The sequence below is a fragment of the Grampus griseus genome (assembly GCF_964374135.1).
Source record: "Grampus griseus genome assembly, chromosome: 1".
Classification (NCBI taxonomy): Eukaryota; Metazoa; Chordata; class Mammalia; order Artiodactyla; family Delphinidae; genus Grampus; species Grampus griseus.
In genome coordinates, this window is record NC_139017.1 from 14,797,197 (window position 1) to 14,819,787 (window position 22,591).

Genomic DNA, 22,591 nt, shown 5'->3' on the forward strand with positions numbered 1-22,591 from the left:
TGATGCCAAGTTAAATGTTGCCCTTGAATCAAGTCTCTATTTCTAATTGAGAATTAATCTTGGACTTGCCCACATGAAAGGGATGGATCTCTGCCAGCTGCAGTAGTTGCAACAATCCCAGGCAATAAAGGACACACCTTGTTGGCCTATGTAGTTATTTTACATTTATCTGGTGTGATATTTGGTTCAGAAACCATTTCAACCTTTTAACTTCTATTTTGACAAGAGAGTTTCTGAAAAAACGTTATGAGAATCTGCAAATGCTCACCCGTAGGTTTCTCATAAAGCATTTTATAATTCGTCAGGACACCTGAACACTGCTGCAACGCATGTGAAATTTTTATTTGTAAATAAGACCATGTCTAGCTTTGTCCAAATTGACTTTGCAATATTTGACCAGAGTATCATCTTTTTCCTATATCCAGTTCATTCTGTGAAGGATTCTTCCTTACTTCCCACCATTTTAGCCAACATGTTTTAAACATAATGAAGAGTTTATGGTAAAAAGCGTTAAGAAAGGGTAGACAAGGTCCCCTTTAACACATGGGGATTTCTGGTTCTGACAACGATGGAGGAGTCCCATTCCTCCCAGGTCCTCTTTCCATAACTTAAAAACCCTAGGCATAACATGATAAACAAGTATAGGAGGACTCTTCAAGGTGGGAAGAAGGCAAAAAAAAACTTAGGGACCTCAGGATTTGAGAAACAACATGGCAGTTAATCCCCTAGTATTCTTATTACTGCCCATATACCCCAGACAGAGCATTCCAGAAGCATCTATCCTAGAACTGCCAACAGGCACAGGTAAAATACATTCCAAGAATAGTCTACTTCTCCTAGATAAAGGACAGGGCAAATGGTGGCCTAAGATAAAAGGCCTTTTAGGCAATGTCTGCCCTACTTCAGCCAGACACCAATGGAAAAACCACAGAGAAACACATAAACACACAGACGCTCTCTCATGGTTCTAACAGAGCCCATCAGGAGGCTAATTTTTCATCCCACCCTCCCACCCAGCAGAAGTAAGCTGCAGTCCCCTACCTGGTAGAACTGACAGGGCCATTCAGAGATCTCATCTTCCATTGCCCCTGGCAAAGCAGGCAGCGTTCTAGTTCCCTGCAGGGTGGTGCTGAAAACCCAACAAAGAGCTGTTCTTCCCTTCTCCACTTGGCGAAAGCAGGCAACTCTCCAGTCTAACGGTAGGGGGAGTATTGGTGGCAAAGAGTAAGGAACGTATTTTCTATACCCTGCTCCACGGAAGGAGGTGGCACTCTGATCCCCTTTCAAAATAGTATTGGCAGGGTGAGAGCGGAGCTGATCTGCCATCCCCACCTGACTGAAGCGGGCTGTACTCCAATTCTTCACCAGGGGATTGTAACCTCAGCCCAGCAAGGACTGAGACTCCAACTCTACCCTCCCATCTGACAACAGGGAAACCTAATGAGGAGGTGCAGAGGCAGGGCGAGTCAGCATTCCACTCCCCCCCACTGCCCCCTGCCAGGGCCTAGCAGGAGCTGACCCTTCCTACTCACCAAGCATCAGTAAGACTGAACAAGGAAAGTAAGTGTGAGCCAGGTCTGGTGAGCACTTTATCTCCCCCAATCCTTGGTGTCGGGGAGCCCAGGTGAGAGCTGTACCTCTACACCCACTTCATGGCAATGAGACTGAATGCAGTGTTGTGTATCGGGGCTAGTCTGTATTCTGTTTCACACCCAACTCCCACCAAGTGAGCCTAATGGGGAGCTGAGCTGGGCCTCCATCCCAACTTGTGTTAGTGAGACTGAAGGATGTGGTGTGAGGTAGGGCTGGTCAGTATTCCACTGTCCTCTTTACTTCCTTGTGAAATGAACCCAAGGGGAAGCTGAGCCTCCACTTACACCTGGCATCCATGAAGCAGAATAAGGTGACAGGAGAGGGGTTACTTGACACTCCACTGCCCCTTCCTTGGTGTCAATGGGATGGGGACCAGCAAGAAGCTGAGCTTCCACTCACCCCACAGTCACAAAGGGGTGTGAGTCAGCAATGTGCTTCCCCCTCTGGTGACAGTGGGGCTCAGCGGGCATATATCTGGAGAAAACCGTAATTCGACAAGATACATGCACCCAAATGTTCATTGCAGCACTATTTACAATAGCCAGGACATGGACACAACCTAAATCTCCATCGACAGAGGAATGGATAAAGAAGATGTGGTACATATATACAATGGAATATTACTCGGCCATAATAAAGAATGAAATAATGCCATTTGCAGCAACATGCATGGACCTAGAGATTATCATACTAAGTGAAGTACGTCAGACAAAGAAAGACAAATATCATATGATATCACTTATATGTGGAATCTACAAAATGATACAAATAAACTTATTTATAAGACAGAAAAAGACTCACAGACTTCAAAAACAAACTTATGGTTACTAAAGGGGAAAGGTGGTGGGGAGGGATAAATTAGGAGTTTGGAATTCACATATACACACTACTATGTATGAAATAGATAATCAACAAGGACCTACTGTATAGCATGGGGAACTCTACTCAATATTCTGTAATAACTTACATGGGTAAAGAATCTGAAAATGAATAGATATATGTATAACTGAATCACTTTCCTGTACACCTGAAACTAACACAACACTGTAAATCCACTATACTCCAATATAAAATAAAAATCAAATTAAAAAATAAGAATCCATAAGCATTTGGAGACGACAGGTGGGTGGGTAGGTGACCCACTTTCACCAAGGAGGTGTTGAAAATGCTAACCTTCCAACCCGTCATCTGCAACAAGGCCACCAGTGAGGTGATGGTGACAGGAACAGGTGGGAAACTGAACATATACATTCAGCTGGCCATTGTGTCAGATCTCAATAGGGGGACAGCCTAATGATAAAACGAAAAGTAAACTGGAGCCAGAGTCTCATAATATAGTAATCAAAATGTCCAGGATAAAATAAAAGTCACATGTCATACAAATAACCAGAAAAACTATGACCTGAATGAGAACAGAAAATCTACCAATACCAACACTGAGATGAATCAGATAGAAGAATTATCTGATAAGGATTTAAAAGCATAAAAATACTTCCACAAGAAATTGTGAATTCTTTCAAAGTGAATGAAGTAAGAAGAGAAAATCTCAGCAAAGTAATAGAAGTTATAATAAAAGATCCAAATGGAAATTTAAGAATTCTTTTTAAACAAAACTTTGAGACAATTAAAAAACTTGCTATATGGACTCAAGAGTAAAGTTAAGATGATGGAATAGAAACTGTGAACTTGAAGACAAATCAATGGTATTTACCTAAATTGAAACAAAAGAGAAAAAAATATTAAAAGAAATAAAATGAAGCGAGCCTCAAGGATCTGTGGGACAATAACAAAGAGATAGTATCTCTATAATTAGAATCATAGAGGACAGTGACATTGAAAATATATTGAAAGAAATACTGTCTGAAAACATTGAAAAATGGCAAAAGACATAAACGTACAGATTCATAAGGCTGAGCAAACTCCCAATAATAGGATAATATCAAAGAAATTCATGCCAAGGAATTCAATATTAAACTTCTGAAAACAAAGCACAAAGAGAAACTCTTGAAAGTTGCCACAGGAAAATGATGCAAAACTTATAAGGGAATATCAATTCAAATTACAACAGGTTTCTCACCTGAACGATGGAAGCCAGAAGGAGCAGCACAACATTTTTCAAGTAATGAAAGAAATTAACTCTCAATCACAAATTTTACATTCAGCAAAAATATCCTTTAGGAATGAAGGGAAAATCAACACATTCTCAGTTGAATGCAAACTAAGAGAATTTGTTTTCATCCAGCTCACTCTTAAAGAGGGACTAAAGAAAGTCCTTTAAAGAGAAACAAAATGACAACAAAAGGTTTAAAATTTCAGGAAGAAAATAAGAACATCAGAATGAGTAATATTAGGAGTAAATACATAAACTATCCTTATCATGAGTTTGTTAAATAATATTTGATGGTCAAAGCAAAAACTTTAACACCATTTGATGTGGTGCTCAATGTATGGAGAGGAAACACTCAAGGCAATTATACTTAAAAAGCAGTGTAGGTAAAGGGACCTAAATGGAAGTAACGTTTCTACACTTCAAATGAAGTGACAAAACATCAATGTCAGTAGACTAAGTTAATTATATATACTGTAATACGTAAGCCGCTAAGAACGTTATACAAAAAGATACACCAGAAATGTTATAAATAAAGATGGAATCCTAAAATGTGTTCAAGTAACCCACAGCAAGGTAAGAAAAGTGAAACAGAAAAACCAAAATCAGAAGGAACAGAGAACTAATGACAAAATTGCAGACATAAGTCTATCACATCATTAAGAAGCTTAGATGTAAATGGTCTAAATACACCAAATAAGTGACAGAGATTGGCAGAGTGGATTAAAATTAGATAGATACATAGATAATTGATATATATGCAGAATATAAATAATATATACAGAATATATATATATATATATATATATATATAACACACTATGCAACAGCAGAATACACATTAATTTCAAGTGCTCACAGAACGTTCACCAAGAACGTGGGACCATTTTTTAAAAACTCAGCAAATTTTAAAGAACTGAAACCAAACAGTGTTTTTTCTGACCACAATAGATTCAAATTGGAGATCAATATCAGAAATATAATTTGGTTAAATCTTCAAAAGCTTGGAAACTAAACAACCTACTTGTCATTAATGCATGAGTCAAAGAAGTCTCAGCAAAAATAAAAAATACATAGAACTGAATAATAATGAAAATACAACATACTAAAATATTTGTGATACAGCTAAAGCAGTACAAAGAGGAATATTTACAACACTAAATTAAACATTAAATTAAATTACACACTAAATCACAGCACTAAACCTACTGCTGGCTTTTAAGAAGAGAAAAGGTCTGGAAATATCAATCTAAGTTCTTACCTCAAGAAACCCCAGAAAGAGAGCAAAATAAGCGCAAATCAAGCAGACAGAAGGAAATAATAAATATAAAAGCAGAAATCAATGCAACTGAGGATAGCTGAACAATAGAGAAAAATCAAGGAAAAATGTGGTTTTTCAAAAATATCAATTAAATTATAAACTTTTGGCAAGACTAACAATTATAAGAGAGAAGACACGAATAATATCAATAATGAAGCAGGTGATATCACTTTAGATCCTATAGCCAGTAAAATGATAATAAGGGGTAATAAAAGATAAGATGAATAATATTAAAGTCACAAATTCAACATCTTAGAAGAAATAGACTAATTATCTGAAAACCACAAACCACCTAAAATCAACCAAGATAAAACAGACAATCTGAATTAAAGAAATTCAATTTAATTAAAAATCTGCCTACCAAACATTTAAGGAAGAATTAACACTAATTTTACATAATCTATTTCAGAAAACAGAATAGGAGGGAACACTTCCCAACTCATTTTATGAGGATAGCATTAACCTAATACCAAAAGATAGTATGAGAAAGGAAAACTATGGATCAATACAGCTCATGAACATAGATGGAAAATTCCTCAGAGGAGTACTAGTAAATCAAATCAAGCAGCATATAAAAGGAATCATCATGACCAAGTTGAATTTATTTCAGGTATGTAAAGTTGGTTAAACATTTGAAAATCAATCAGTGTAACCAACCAGATTAATAGGCTAAAGAAGAAAAATCTCATCAATTGATGTAAAAAAGGACTTTAACAAAATCCAACATTCATTATGATGAAAATTTTTAGTAAACTAGCAATAAAGGGAAATTTTCTCAACATGATGAAGAGCATCTACAGCTAACATTATACTTATTCATGAAAAACTGAATGTTTTCTCCCTAAGATCAGAAACAAAGCAAAGATGTTTGTCATTACCACTCTTATTCAACACAGTATTAGAAATTCTAGCTATTGCAACAAAGAAATAAAAATCACACAGACTGGAAAGAAAGAAACTGCTCCTAATTGCAGGAAACATGATTGTTTATGTAGAAAATCCCAACAAATTACAAAAGAACTTTCAGAACTAATAAGTTAGTTCAGCAAGGTTTTTAAATATAGGATCAAGCCCCCCCAAATCAGTACCATCTTCTGTATTATAACAAAAAATATGTGGGAACTAAAATTTAAAACCTATGACCAATTTCAATCACTCCAAAGAAAAATAAACACTTATGAATAAACTTAGCAAAACATGCACAGGATCTGTATGCTGAAAATTACAAAATACCAATAAAAGAAATCAAAGATCTAAATTGTTCATGTATTGGAAGGTTCAGCATAGTAAAAGATACCAATTCTCCCCAAGTTGATCTAGAGATGCAATGAAATTCCTAACAAGATCCCAACAAGACATTTGGTAGACACAGGTAAATTTATTCTAAAACTTATATAGAAAGGCACAGGCCCTGAAATATATTAAAAATATGAAATCCATGGTGAAGTAAGGAACAGGTTGGGTGTGTTTATAAAAGGGAAATTTGGGGTAGCCTTATGGTAATAGAACTGTTCTTTATCTTGACTATGATGGAGCCACAAATCTACATATGTGATAAAACTGTGTAGAACTACACACCCAAACGAGTCCAGAAAAATGGAAAGTCTAAATAAAGTGGGTGGATTGTATCAACGTCAGTATCCTGGTTGTGATATTATGCTATAGTTTTGCAAGATGTTACCCTTGGGTAAGGGTTACTTGGGATCTCTCTGTATTATTTCTCACAAATGTTTGCAAGTCGACAATTATCTCAAAAAAAGTTAATTAAAAATAAACAAAGAAGCACTATCTACACTGGACCCCTCCAAGTTTAGTGCTCCCTAGTTTTCAAAATTTCTTGGGTCTCACTTCTCTTTAATATTTATAAAAGCCTCTTCCCACAAACTTTGAGATGTTCTGTCTGAGACTGCTACAGGTATTTTAAGGGATTCAATAATAATGGTCACCATTTGTCCCAATGTGTATTCCCACAGAATTCATCTTATTTCCAGTTTACTGCTACCTCTCATTCAACCCAAACATTGAACCCAACTCTTTTATATAAATTCCCTAAGGTACCAAACCCCTCAAAATAGCTACCTGTAATCGATTTTGGCCAAATAACTACAATAACACAATGGATTTGCATCCCAGAAAACAACAAAATTAACATTACATATTGTACATCCATAATCTAAACTTTCTCGGTCAACCCCACTACAGTGAAACTGGCACGAGCTGAGTCTCCTCTTCCAGCCCTTCGTCTCTGGCTCTCCTCTCCTCCCCGACCCCCAATTGGAATGCCTTATGTCCTTTCCCTGCCCTTTCCTTTTTCCTTTCTTTCTTTTCTCCCTAGATTGAGAACCATGAACACAAATCATAAACAAGAGAATCCAACTAGTTTTCTACTTCTAGAATATACAATGTTTTTCAGGGATTATCTCATGTAGTCTTTAGAAAGCAGAATGACTGCTTTTCCTGATATGAACACTTACAAAAAATATATATTGACATACATACACACATAATTATATATATATTATATATATAAATATCATTTTTTCTCTGCTGTAATTAAATAATTGGAAGATTAACAAATCTATTAAAGCCTTTCCATTCTTGGAAAAGTTTTTATAATTTGTTTTATTTTAACTGTTCTTTCTTTGGCTTAGAGATATCTAAACTGGTATCTTGAACATATGCTCTTATTATGCATCCAGAACAATACAGCTGCTTGGAATATTTTTGAACGTCGCATTTGAGAGAGAGAAATACCAAGGGAAAATATATGGGAAAAGAAAACTATTCAAGGCCATGTTTAAATAAAGTCATATTCTCTCTTCCATTACCAAGCAATACATACCATAGGCCAAATTCTGCCCTAGGTTATATGAGCGCTCTTCTTTTTGACTTTAGTGGGAATTGTTCATGTATAACTGAAGGCTTCAGTTAGCCCCGTGAACACAAAAATGCCTACCCTCAAAAGAAGCAAAAATGATCTGTCTTATTTGGCTTTTAGATGAAAGTGATATAATATAAATGACAATTCCATTAGATAATATAGGTTTTAAAAAGCACTACCATCAAGTTTTAACCATTACAAATTTGAGAGAATTACCATAGTGGCATTGGCAAGACCAGAGATTGTTGAAACAAATAAGAAGACGTTGGAAAATACTTTTCTTTTTATCGCCATTTTCAATTTTAGTACTGTATGGAATAACTGTGCCCTATAATATTTGTATATATTTTCCTTTTGCATATATTGTACATTTTCTAGCTATTGGCTGAGAATCAACCATTTTCTAGCAGAAAAAAATTGCTAAGTTCTTCAAATATCAGTTTCTAAGTTTAAATGTTAATTTATCCATAGCTTGCTTTAGATTTTGATTAGAGGTTTTTCCAGAGGAAAGGTCTTACTTACTGAACTTAAATTTTTGCCATGAAATATTAGACTGATAACATTCAGACTTGTAAAGGGTAAACACTACAATGAGAGGTGTGTTCATCTTTTTGCATACATCAGCTAGACAAACCTTTTCTTTTGGTGTGTGTGTGTGTATATATATATATATATGTATGTATGTATATACATATACATGTATATATATGTATGTATATATATATATAGTGTATATACTAATGGAGAATAATAGTTACGAAATAGATTGGATTAGGATCAGGTGAAAAAACCTGGGTTGTCTGTCAGAGGGAGAAACAAAAACAAAAGACTTCATAGCTCTATGTAAAACTCTAAGCCACTTTTTCCAGGCTTTTTCATTTAACACATGATACATTTCTTTCTAAGAAACTCAGACCCTCCGAGGCTTACTAACATCTTTGCTATTTTCATCTTCCAGGCATTGCTCACCTATTCCTGGTATGTAGAATTTCTTCCTTCCTCCTCTTCTCCACCTTAAAAGCCTATTTTTCCTTCAATAGTTAACTCAGATCCTACCTTCCTTATGCATCTTTCCTGACATACCTGAATTGGAATGAGTCATTTCCTGTCTTAAATTCTGATTATTTTATTTTGTTATACACTTTGTAATCCATCAAGGTAGGAAGCAGAACAAGAAATAATACTTGGGCCCCACCCCAGACCAATGAAGACACAATGGAGTGTGGGCATCTGAATATCTTTGAAAGTTTCTCAATGATGCTAGTGATCTCTAGAGTTGAGTATTGCTCTGAGCTGCAGTCTAGCTTGTAAGTACTAAATATCAAAATTCTGACTCTCTTCCAGTACTTCTCCTTGGGCAAATGAAACCATTAGTCATGCAATCATCCAAGCCAGAAATCTGGGATTTATCATCTCCCTTTACCTTAACCTCTACTTTCCTTCCATCAACAAGCCCTCTGATTTTAATTCCTGAATAGCTTTCAAAGCTGACCACTTCTCTGTGTATCTGCTATTGCCATCATGGTTCAAGGTATCTCACTTGGGCTCTAAGAGTAACCTAACAACACTTTTTTCTTGTCCTCATGCAAACTGTTCTCCTTCGGTGCAACCAACATAGTCCTTCTGAAAAGATAATCTGCTCAGGCCATACATTTTCCTTACTTCCCCCCACTTCCTCCCTCATCCCCTGTTCCCTGCATAAAGTATCTCAGTAGAGTTCTCTTGAAAACACTTTCACATGGCCAACAGTGATCTTTAAAACATAGCATCTTCCAATGGCTCTGGCTACATTTCACATGCTGCTACACTCCACCTCCACTGGCCTTTCAGTATCTCATATGCAACAAAGTCCCTTTTACAAAAGGGCATCTGCACTATTTGCTATGCATGGATGAAATGTTTGTCTCTACTCTGGACACCTAGTTCAATCCTGTATGTTCTTTTGAATATATACTGTTATCAGTTAAATTCCGTCCCCCCACAAAAGACAGACTGAAGTCCTAACCCCCCATGTCTGTGACTATGACCTTATTTGGAAACAGAGTCTTCGTGGATATAATCAAGTTAAGGTGAAGTCATACTGATTAGTTGGATCCTAACCCAGTATAACTGGTGTCCTTACAGAAAGAGGAGACACTGACACACACACACACACAGGGGAGGAGATGGCCATGTGATATCGGAGGCAGAGATGAGGCTGATGCATCTACAAACTCAGGATTTCCGGCAAACACCGGAAGCTAGAAGAAGCAAGTGAGGCTACTCCTCTATAAGTTTTAGAAAGAGCATGGTCTTGCAGACACCTTAATTTCAGACTTCTGGCCTCCAGAACTGGGAGAGAATACATTGTTGTTCTTTCAAGCTACTCAGCTGGTGATTTTTTAGGGCAGGCCTAGCAAACTAACACTCGTATCTAATACAATTTCTTCAAAGTAAGCTTCCCTTGACTTCAGAGATTTGATCAAATTGTCCTTCAGATGATCCCACAGAACATATCACAGTTATAATTTGGTTTTCCTTGGTGTGATTGTCTGTCTTTTCCTTCCAATAGACTGTAAGCTCCATTACAGCAGACTATAAAGTACTTTATCAGACATTATTTTCTTTACATGTCATTTACAGTAGAAGCTAAATAGGCTGGGTTTATCTTTGTTCCCAATTGTCACAGGTATCTATCATTTCAAGGAGCTACATAATTTTCCGAGGGTTGTACAAATTTTAAGTAAAATATCAAGAATTAAACATTGCCTTTTGGCTAAATATTATAGTTTAAAGTCTCATGCAAAAATGTACAGAGAATAATTTTTACGTTTTTACTTGGAGGGTTTTACCTTTCTCCATAATCAAGTGGGAAGAATTCCCCCTTATTTTTAAGGTATCCTTGCAAAAGGCTTGGTTCTGTATGCCACGGACCAGGTGATCAGGGTGGGTTAAGTGGATTATTCTTTCTTTAATCCACTAGTCTTTCCTGACTGTCATAAACCAAAAAGATATTGAGCAGAACTGTATATAAAATGATATCCTGTTATGTATTTAAGGCACCTGTATCCCTGAGAGATATGATTGTAAACTATATTGATTTGAATTATTTGTACAAATCATGTAAATATGTGAAGCATTACAAATATGTACAAATGTATGAAAATTCATTTATATTTTATTTACTTTACAAATATGTCTTGTTTCAGTTCTTGGTTTTTGTCAAGGGGAGTTCAGAGAACTTTGATAATTAACTACTTCTTCTGTCTTCAGTGACCTAGGTTCACAGCAATTTATTATTTTTTTAGGTAAAGGTCAGAGAAAATTGAGACTGTAAATTCTGGCAGACAATTTAACCTCTCTAAGGCTCCTTTTTTAATCCAGTTCACCTAGTCAGTGCTCAATAATCACAGCTGTTATTATTATCATCACTTTCAGCTGATTATTCTGAAAAGCTTTGTTAAATTCTATTGATCTTTACTTCATTTTGAATAACAAACTATTCCCCTAACTTGGGTGATATTCAGTAGGCTAGCTACAAACAGAAGGCTTTCATATACATGTAAATAGTTACAGTTTAAAGCAATGAAAATTATTAAAGGAACGATATGGATTGAGATTCTCTTGTGGTGGGAGTCGAGGTGATGCCCCCAGGAGAATGCCAGTTCACAGAGCTTCCTGAAATGAATGAGGAAGCTTCCATAAGGCTGTGAGGACGTTTTATGTTCCCTCAATCAATAGAGACATGGCAATACCTTTATAAAGCGTGCACATGGGCATACACTCCAGAGATTCACTGAGAGAGTTGGTTTATCTATTCTAACAAATGTTGGTTAAATTGCATTTTCTTTTTCTCCAGCACCATCAATAGTTTCCCTTTTTCAGATTGAATACATAAATCAAATAACATTTTTCAGGAACAAACTATGATTATGAAACTCCTATTCTTCGTCTGTTGATCCCTGAAACTTTATTTACCCATGCATTTTTTTCCTTCACTGTATCAGATTAGAACTGCTCTTTTTCACTTTATTGTAGCTAGGACCATCTGTGGCTCTTGACTTGTCAGTGTATCGAGGAGCTCTCAAAAGAGCATAGATGATGTGAAAAACCCCACTGCTAAACTATTTCTTGCGTCCATACTTGCAGTATTTCATCAGCTTCTAATTATAGGACATAATTATTTGACTGCATTTTAGCATAATTACTAATGGGTTACTATATTAATGATTCTTTGATGCCATTTGTCCTATACAATGTGTAGTACTACTTAAGGGAAAACAGTTTTCAGAGTTTCATAAAACTCTGAGGTTTTACTTTTAAATGATGTGCAACTAAATGTCAATATACTTCCAAGTTGTACTACCCACACGCCCTAACAAACTGCTGAAGTAAAATCCTTTCACATATTTTCAAAACTTTTTTTTAAAAAAAGAAAATCCGAAGAGGTCTCTTAAAATAACTATAACATGTGCTGATTCAATATGAAAACTAAGCTTTAAAAAAAATCTGCTAATGTTATCAGTGTTCCCCACTCGATAATAAAAAGTCTGAATTGATTTTTTTCCAGTTTTAGTACAAAATATATGACATAACGAATTTCAGCTTGATATAATTTGAAATAGCCAATATATTAAACTCCAAAGTGAAATTTAAATTGGCAATCATGTCAGGTTCAAGTCCCTGAATGAATATTAATTTAAAAACTAATCATTTTCCAACAGGTTGAAGCTTCGAAATGCTAGTTCTTGAATAAAAGCTGTTAGATCCATTACTGTAACATCAGGCATTTTTTGTTTAGGAAACTAGACCTCCAACATTTGGTATGTCTGGCTCTTCCTAGCATCTTTTTTTTTGCCCAGGGAGTTAATTATTTAAAACTCATTTCTTTTTCTGGATTTGGTAAATTAGAATTCTGATTTTACTGATGGAAAGCTGATACTGAGTGAACTGTCTGAGGTAAGGTGTAAGGTCAGATCGGTTAATTAATTTTATGTGACTGTGTCTTTCTAAGTTAAATTCTGAGCCAACTCCATGAGTAAAGATGTTTTATTTTTATATACACACACGCACAGACCTTGTAAATTCATTGATTGTGGCCACATTGGAGGATGAGTAAAAATATATGCATACACTACACACTTGCAATTTTTAACTCGACTAAGCCAGATTATCTGTGTGTTCTAGCCTATGCCCAGCATTATGAAGTCCCTAACCTCAAAATCAAACAGAATTTGGATGCACTATATTATAAGGCAACAGAGAATAAGTTACATTTCATATTAAAATATGTTCTTTGCAGTTAACTAGTGAAAGAGTTACAAGCTGCATTTGTCCATATCTTGGCTATGAAATCTACCAAAAAAATGTTTGTGTAAATACCAGATAGCAGGGGGAAGCAGAAAAAAGCACAAACCCGATCGTCAGTTGAGGACAAAGCTCTGTCACTTACCATCACTGTCTAGACAACCCTACACAACTTAGAAGCTTTCCATACTTTCAAAGTCACTTACTTTTTAACGTAGAATTCTAGGAAGTCTGGTTTTGTTCATCTAGTCCTATCCTCTTACTACGTAAGTAAGAAAACTGAGTCAAGTGTATTTGTTAAAACTACTGAGTAGCATTACTTGAGTCAGATTTCTCTACACCTCATCTCTTATTCTTCCCACTGCTTTTTGTATTAACTTCCAAGGAATGAGCACATTCTTTATTAAACATCTATGAGTTATTATAAATATTGTAATATCTCAAATGTACTCAGACTTGTTTCCAGTTTAAAGGCACCCTACGCAGAACTCCAATTTAAATAATTGCTCTTTCATTTTTATTTGAATGAATCCAGGTCTCCATAATGCTGGGTACCCCCAAATCTATCAATAAATGCCAGACGAATAAATAAGCGATCTGCACGGCTTTTCTAATGATTTAGGACTGTTTCATTCTGTAGTTTTAACGTAAAATGTAGAATGGGGGGGAACTTATGTAAATGTAAATAAATAAAAGAAGACCACAAATTGGATAGGACAAATTTTCTCTTGATAGTCGGTTATGAAATAAAGCAGTCTCATTAAATCATAAGTACTTTAACCTTTTCTTGAAAGAAGGGGAAGATTTAAAGATTTATAAAGAAATTTTGCCTAGACTAGGAAGTGACTCACATTTGACATGTATTGAAATGATAATGTTGATTCCAATAGGCACGCTAAGAGCATCTGACTCCCAGGGGAGTAATTCAGTCATGGTTACCTCTTCACATTTGGAATTTTAAACTTTCTTTGTAAAGCTTTTAATGTACTACTGCCTGCCAAAACATGGCACATTTTCACAGATAAGGCAAAATAAAGGCAAGTAAAAAGCATTTTTTTCATCAGCGTTGATATAAAAATATGCGACAAATATAGCTATTCAACATCGTTTCAAGATTCCATTTCCTCAGTCTTCGGTGTTTTTTTTTTTGGCCACACGGCGGCACGCGGGATCTTAGTTCCCCAACAAGGGCTCAAACCTGCGTCTCCTGCAGTGGAAGCGCAGAGTCTTAACCGTTGGACCTCCAGGGAAGCCCCTCTGCAGTGGTTTCCATTTCCATTTTTTATATGGAAACGTCATAACACAATTCTGTTGGTCTGGTCAGTGGGTGGAATGGATAAGATATAGAACAAATTAGTCCCCTATCTGCTAACTACTGAACAAATGAGAGGCAAGCATGACACACTGAATCCATCATATGCTACAGATGTCAGACGTGACCTATCTTTTTGTCGGTCCTTTCAACCCTGGTGGCATGGAAACCTCTGCGTCCTGACAACCAGATTTTCTAAACTCATATCCTAATGAAAAGCAGAGTGGGGAGGGCGAAGGGTAAGCTGTGACAAAGCGAGAGAGAGGCATGGACATATATACACTACCAAACGTAAGGTAGATAGCTAGTGGGAAGCAGTCGCATAGCACAGGGAGATCAGCTCGGTGCTTTGTGACCACCTAGAGGGCTGGGATAGGGAAGGTGGGAGGGAGGGAGACGCAAGAGGGAAGAGATATGGGAACATATGTATATGTATAACTGATTCACTTTGTTATAAAGCAGTAACTAACACACCATTGTAAAGCAACTATACTCCAATAAAGATGTAAATAAAAAAAAGAGAAAAGCAGAGTAGATAAGTCTAACATGATGACTGAATATCACTGTGTCAATACCATCCTATGGAAATCAATCATTGCTAATTCTCTGCATTTCTATTTTAAATGTTCTTCCTTAGGCTTTTAATGCATTGCAGTGCACATACATGGCAGAATTTCATACTACCAGGCCAAACAAAGGTATGTTTCAAGTGTATTTACGTCCTCAATAACGGCAGCTATGCTGAAAGAGACCTTAAAATCCAAGTAACAATTTTCAAGACCTTCTAAGTGAGATAGGCTGGAACCTGGGACCCTTTGCTGCAGTGTTTACACCTGGACAAATGTTTCCTGGAGCAACAAAATATAAAGAAAGAAACTATAAGGGACTAAAAATAACTGCATGCATGTCCAGTTGGGGCAAATTATGGACAAGATACAAAAAGACAAAAAAAAAACCTGCCACTTCTGAAGAACCAGAGCAAAAGCAGGGGACCGCACATGCCCCCGGCACACAGCACCGCCAAAGGGGTGGGCAGAACACCTAAGCCACCACTGTGGCCCAACCCCTGGACACACCCCTACCCTACCCCATATAAGGAATCAGCTCCACCCCCTTCAGGGAGCGAGCAAGGGAATCTGTTACTTGCTTTTTCTCCCCGCTGCTGCAGCAGGGGCCCCAGTAAAGCCTTGCCTGAATCTCGTCTGGCCTCTTATCAATTTCTATTGATTAAGGAGGCCAAGAACCCCGGTAAGTAACATAAGGAAGTCTACCTGCTTCAGGGTGAGGGAAAAAATGTGAGAGATCAAAGATTATTTTCATAAAGTGCACGAGGGTACAACTGTCCTCTAGGGCAAATGGGGTTTGCATGGACCACATTTGAGCACACCTATGAGAGCATATACTGAGAACTACAGTACACAGTACCTCTGGTATAAAAGGCAAGGGTGACTTAAGCTGCACTGGACCATTCCAGAGCCCTAAAGAAACCAAAGAATAAACTGTCTCCATTCCTGACAACCATAAAATACCAACCATCTCACAGTTATCTCAGTCTTTAGCAGCTTCTAAGGCGAATACAAACTGTGGTTGACAACTGAAGTAATAATATAACACCTTTTGAGTGTCTGATGTGTGAAGTTCATTAGTTCTAAGGTCAACATTTTAACACAACAGCCGAATTGTATTCATATCATCAGATGCTATCCACCAAAAACCACTGTAAAAACCAGGCAGGGGTCTTAATACTGCCGAGACTAGTAAAATTAGAACTAGACTGCAAAAGAGCCCTTCCACATTTTTGAACAAAATAAAATACACTAAGCAAATAAAACAAACATTTCCTGAGGATACTACCCCAAATGGGATCGTCCTAACCTTCTGTGGGCATTTTCACAGTAATTTTGAGGGGGAAATTCTGGTATATCAAGAGATACATCATTAGGTCATTTAAATATCGTTTTTCTTTAGTTGTCATTTACACATAGTTGAAATCTAAAAGGTAGAGCTTCAAATCTGATGGGAAGATGCCATTTAAAGGAAAGAAAGGAAGATGGATCCCTGTGTTTAAACAAATGTTAAATATTTTTTATTTTACTCACCTGCACACTAAGATGAATCCATTTCTTCACAAGAATTCTCCCTAGTGTCATTACTTTCATTGGAGGCTGCAAACCATTTACTGTGCGGTAATAAAACATGGTCTCTTTCTCAGATATTGTAAGTTTGAACACAATCTGCCCATCCGCTGTCTTCTCTATAACACACCTTGGGAAGCAACCAGAAAAGAGAAAAGGTCAGCCTCCAACCGAAAGAGAGGCTAAGCCATCACCCAGTGATGGTGGCGTAACTGACCCCAAACTCCACTCAAAGTGTCACAATGAATAAGTACCTGAATGTTATCAAATTCAGGGCAAGCTTTCTCTCAATTAAGAAGCCCTTTTATTTCAATAAAAAATAGAATTCTTATTTACAATATATTCCCCCAGAACCTCCACTCCCTTTATTGGAGACTCATGATGGGAGCTCAAGTGGTCGAATCATCCTGCAAAACCAACATGTAGCCTATTGGCTAATTAGTTCCTCTGCTATTTCTTTTATAGGAAGCGGCACAATACACCACATCTGGCTTGGGTATTGAGTCACCGGCGCAAATCTTTTTTTTCTTTTTTTTTTTAATGTAAAGAGAGGTTAGTGTCCATAGAAGGCTCTAAACCGCTAACCCTGAGGTCAGAATTGCTCTATTTAATTCTCATGATGAAATGGAGAATGGACGACTATAGCCTTTACTTTGCTCATCATCAACTAGCCAGAAGCCAAAGCCAGTGTCTGTAGCTCGCCATGACCACACGGCCCAACTGAGGCACTGAGATCATGGTAATGATCCTGGAGGAAAGGTCATCCAATCTTCTAAGAGTACAGTGCAATATTTTGATAAAATAGAAGAATTTTCAGAAAAATTTTAGGTCTGTGTAGGGCCAGTTATCAAATTACTTTGTTTTAATCACTTCTATTCTGATCACAATGGCACCCTTTTCCCATCCCTTTAAATAGACATTTTTATTTTTTATGTCTTCTAATTTCTCTCTTGATTTATGTTTAATATATTTTATTTTATACTAATTATATCATTGCATGTGCCTAGCCACTCTGTACCCACTGAGCAGAAACAGATATGAACTTAAGCAACCCTTTCCTATTACATTTCAACCTAGCAACTCAACTTTTTAGCAGATGAGAGAAGAGCTCCCTCCTCCAAATCTGCTATTTAAAGAGAAATATCATGGACAGTAGCCATCAACATCCCCCCCAAATAACTAGCTATTAAAGATACTCATCAGTCTGCATCTCACAGACAAGAACTCAAGAAGGCGGTAGGTACATCCCAGGGAGGAGAATTTTATCAAGTCCTAGAGGAGTCTGGGTTCCTTTCTTCACCTGGTTGCCTCCTACTCAGCATCTGCAGGATAATGCCTGATCCTAGAATCCTCCCTGCTCAAGGTTCGTAAGGGGCCTTCCCTTGAGCTCACTTATCGTGCTGCCTTGGTAACAACACCCATCCATCTGTCTTCCCATTCGATCATGAGTTTTCTGACAATAGCACCATAGCCTGGTTTATAGTAGAGCCTCAAAAAAATGAGTCAGTGATCTGAGTAGGAAGAATCGAAGAGGCAAAGGTAAGATTGGGCAAACCAAGAATTCTTGCTAAAGGTGTTTTTAAAACTTTCCTTAAAGGGCACATTTTTTCACAAATCATTCCTTCTCACTTGCATTTATTCTTTTTGAGAATTGAGAGGTAATATGACCGGAGAACACTTACCAGTCACTATTTCACTGTCACTTTTTTACTCTATCTGTACATATATTTGGTGATAAAGTTATGAGGCCAAATATATATATTTTAAATAAGGCAAATAGGTTTAGTTGACATACAGATTTTATATAAAGTGGAAATACGATTTTATGGAAATTCTATTGTGATTGTTTTTAACCCTATGGAAATTCTATTGTGATTTTTTTTAACCCTTTGGTAGGTGAATATTTCTAAGTCATTGGAATGAAAGAATTTCTCTCTATTCCCTGTCTCTAGGTCTTAAACAATCTAAGAAGAGTTTGCCTCTGTTCATTTCTCTTGAGTTAAATCTACAAGTTAGAATTTGACCATTACTCAAGGATGTATTTGCCACATGCAGGCTTATTTCCCCAAGCTTACTGAAAATGCATTTCTTAATATGTTATTGATTATCTTCCTTGCTATTTTGTTTGCTTGTAAACATACTAGCTTGGGTAGATAATGAATGTGAGAGGAAGGCAGGTAGCAAAATATTTAGGAACTGGATTTATTTTGCTCCTGAATAAACAATAATTGGATAATCCACGTTTTGTTTGTTTTACTTATCTAGTACAAACACCCTGAAATTCCCCCAATTCCCACAGGTATTTCAGTTTTGAGAATGGAAAGGACCTTGATGCATGGAACTCTCAAAACCATATACCATGTGCTACTGCCTCTATAAATACTCCTCTGTCTTATTTATACAAAATGATACCAATGGAAGATGAATTTGGTAGAGACATATCCCTTGTAAAAAGCTTGGAAAAAAATATTTCATCCTAGCCATATTTGTCAAGAGACAATTTTTTAAAACTCTTTGCACGTTAGTTACATAAACTAAGTAGGTTGGATTTACTGACATTTCAAACAGTAAGAAAACAGGGTTTTCTTTCAGGACACATACAGAAATAGGGGTAACGGTTTGTGACGATTTTCACTCCAAATAAAACAAGATGAAAATATGCCAACTTTCACTTGGCACATTAAAACTAAACACCAAAGATATTTAAGCCATATTTGCTTATGAAATTATAAGACTCTTCTGGTTTGTTTCATGAGTTTTTAGATATTTGGCCAACATCCTCATACAAAGAAAACTTCACAAGGAGAAGAGGCAAAAGCCCTACAGGAAGATGAAAGATGAGCAAAATATGCCTCAAAACTGTCCTACTCGTTCCAGTTTCCAGATTGTTTCTAAACACTTAGGGGAAACATTAGATACAGCTTCAGAAACTATTACAGAATGAAAATCAGGTGATTACAGAAAATAACCACAAATGTTAACGAAGCCCCCCTCCGAACTCACTGAAGGCATTTCTACTGGGATGAATGGCATGAATGCTTTTGAGAAGCTTTTATGCTTCTCTGTATACTTCCTAACAGATGAAAACGCCAGGAAGCGAAGGGCCAAAAGCGACCTCTTTTCAGAGATAGAGTGTCATTCATTTATTCAACTCATTATTGAGCATCTTCCAAGATGAGTTAAACAAACATCTCTTCCTGGGAAAATAAGGATGCAGACAACACAGTCCTTAGCTCTCAGAGAACTACATGCCTAATGAAAATTGTATACTCTAGTAAGGGCAAGTTGGTTATACAAACCTGGACCAAAACTTTGAAAATATCCATTATTTGTATTGCTAGTCCCCATGACTTAAAACTCACACTGAGCCTGGTTGAGCCTCTGAAAACTAAGACCAAAAGTTTAGCTAAACTGCTGGAAAAAAAAAAAAAAAAAAGAGCCAGGTGTAAATATGTCTGCCTGCCATGAAATTATTTTAACACACTCTTCTCTGAGGGTTTACTTCATCCATGGAAAGGAGAAAAATACTTCGAACTTAGGAAAAATTATTTGGAATATAAAGTTGACCAGGAGAGCCTAATATAGGAGTAGGTCTTCAGTTGCATCGATTCCAAAGTGCCTTCATTTCTAGGTTGGAATTCAAGTTGCAATACCCTTGACTCTTACTGATTTTGCAGGACCCTAGGAAAGCTTACACTCCCTCTGCTACTTACATTACACCTTCTTGCTCGGGTTTCAACCACACAGCTAGAGTAAATGATGCCGCCAACCTGGCAGCAGGAGGAGAGGCAAAGCAACTCTGGTGATTTCCAAAAATGAAACTTGCAGAAGGGCCGTGGGCATCGGGACTCAGATCACGCCGGTCTACGGTGATGCAGCCGCTGAGGCCCTCTGAGAAGAGGTCAGTGTAGGTGGGGGGCGACGATCGGTAAGGACAATCCTGAATGCAGAACCGCTGGGGACAGACCCGAAGGCCTTCAGCTGCGGCAGAGCTCTGACAGAAGGTGCTTCGGGCTGGGAGTCCACACGTCGCTTGGGTTGGCACCACCGAAACCTTCTTGAAAGCTGCCACGTTCTCCAGCCTTGGGAAAAGGCCCTGCGAGTCAGCCCACGATATGGAAGCAAAATAAGTAAAGAGCCACGTTTTAGGGGTGGGAAACAAGAAGCCGAAGCCCAAAGAAAGTGCCAGGCAATTCATGTTTACACAAAAGCATTCTCCTTCCGATCAAGCGTTCCTAAATAAATAATCAGGCCGACGGCGCTGGCCAGCGACTCTTTAACACGGCGTGCTTTAAATAACATTGAGATAAATCCATTTTCGGCAAACCGCAGACGCCTTTTCACACTGGGGTAACACCGGAGGCCTCCTTAGTGATGGCGAAGACATGAGTAGCAGCTGGTGTCTGGGAATCAAAAGCAGAGAGTCAAGGAAGAGCTGTTACTGTTACATCTTTAAAACTGTCGGTACATTCTAAGCAGGGGGATTCCGAGTCCCCAGGAAACATGATTAAACTTCTTAAAAACATTTTGAAGTACACTCTCTAGAGTAAAACACTCATTCTTTTGGTAACTCTCTTCATCGGGCAAATCAAACACTCGAAAAGCCCACAGGACAACCAGTTGGACGTACACGTATGTGCACATACTTTTATTAATGTATTTCCCCACACAGTAATTTCAGATTGCTACTCCACCCCAGGGAATTAGCACTAACCACTCTCCTTCACAAGGTAAAGAACTATATAGATTTCCTTCACACACGCACGGGACGTTGCTAACGCAGAGCTAACTTGCAGATGTCCCGAATAAAGCTGGCAAAGCACTTTGGGCCTTTCCCCCCGCCTCATCGCAGCATGTGCGGCAACTTTAAGCTCACGGTAAAGCTGATTAGAAACCCAGCACCATCTGTCCGTCCCACGCCTCCGTATTTAGCAAACGTTTGTGTGTTTCCTCATAAGACTTTGTGTAGGTTACATATGGACCCCTGATACTGTGTAAGTAATTGTATTGATAAATAAGCTGAGTTACCATTTCTTTATAGCATTTCAACCAGGCCCCTCAGTGTGACAAATGGCTCTTCACAGGACCGCTGTCCCTGGTTGCCTGGCAACGCTGCGGTAACCTCCGGAAAGTCTCAGCAAATAGGCCACAGCAGCAGGACGGCCGCATGGAAGACTTGGGTGCCCAAGTCAGGGATTCTGCGCAGCGAACGCTTGGTTACCTGAAACTCAGAGTGCAGTCTGCTGGCTGGCCCGCCTGGAACTGAGCTCCTCGAGCCTCCAGCAGGTGCCTCAAGCAGTGGGAGGGACCAGCATGGGGCCAGGCATGCATAATTTTAAAGTAGCAGTGCACCTTATCCTCTAATCCCTTCTTTTGCCCCTCCCCTTTCCCTGGCTTTCATGCACCTCAATCCATTTAATCATGTCATCAAAATGATCTTACAGAAGCAAAAGGACCGCTGACTTCTTAGCTGCTTGACTGGATATGAATATGTGTGTCTTTACGAATGCATGTTTGATGTCAATTCTATGTAGTTTTATTACATCCAAAACTCTCTTCAACCGTCTGGGACATCCCATCCTATAGGAGAAACATTCTAAAGCAACTGATACTTCTATCCCTCCACTGTCTTATAAATGGAAAACTCATTTGGGAAACAACTAGCCAGTTGGGCTTTTTCTATAAGTTATCATATTTGGAGAAATGTTTAGAAGTGAGAGAAATGTCTGTATGGCATTTCTTGTTAGTAAGGCAGGCAGAGACAACTCCAGAATGTCTTCACTCAAATTCCCTTTCATTTCTCTTCCAAGAGAGACCTGGCCATAACTTTTAAGTATCCACTTTACCAGTCAGAACTAGGTGCTTCCAGAGGAAATCTTCATCTTTTGTCAAATTATCCTATTCTCTCTACTAGTTGATTATTATAATCTTGCAAGGGCAATTTTTATTTAAAAGC

The 22,591-nt window shown here is 37.8% G+C and overlaps 1 protein-coding gene across 1 annotated transcript in view; it reads right to left on the reverse strand.

Annotated features, from left to right (window-relative positions):
- Window positions 1–20,833, reverse strand: part of USH2A (usherin) — a gene marked incomplete at its 5' end in the record, with an annotated part of 770,156 nt that extends 749,323 nt beyond the window's left edge. Inside the window, 2 exons of the mRNA XM_082666701.1 lie at window positions 16,600–16,765; window positions 20,349–20,833. Coding sequence (XP_082522827.1) covers window positions 16,600–16,765; window positions 20,349–20,833 — 651 coding nt within the window. The remainder of the gene's footprint in view (window positions 1–16,599; window positions 16,766–20,348) is intronic.
- Window positions 20,834–22,591: the final 1,758 nt, after the last annotated feature.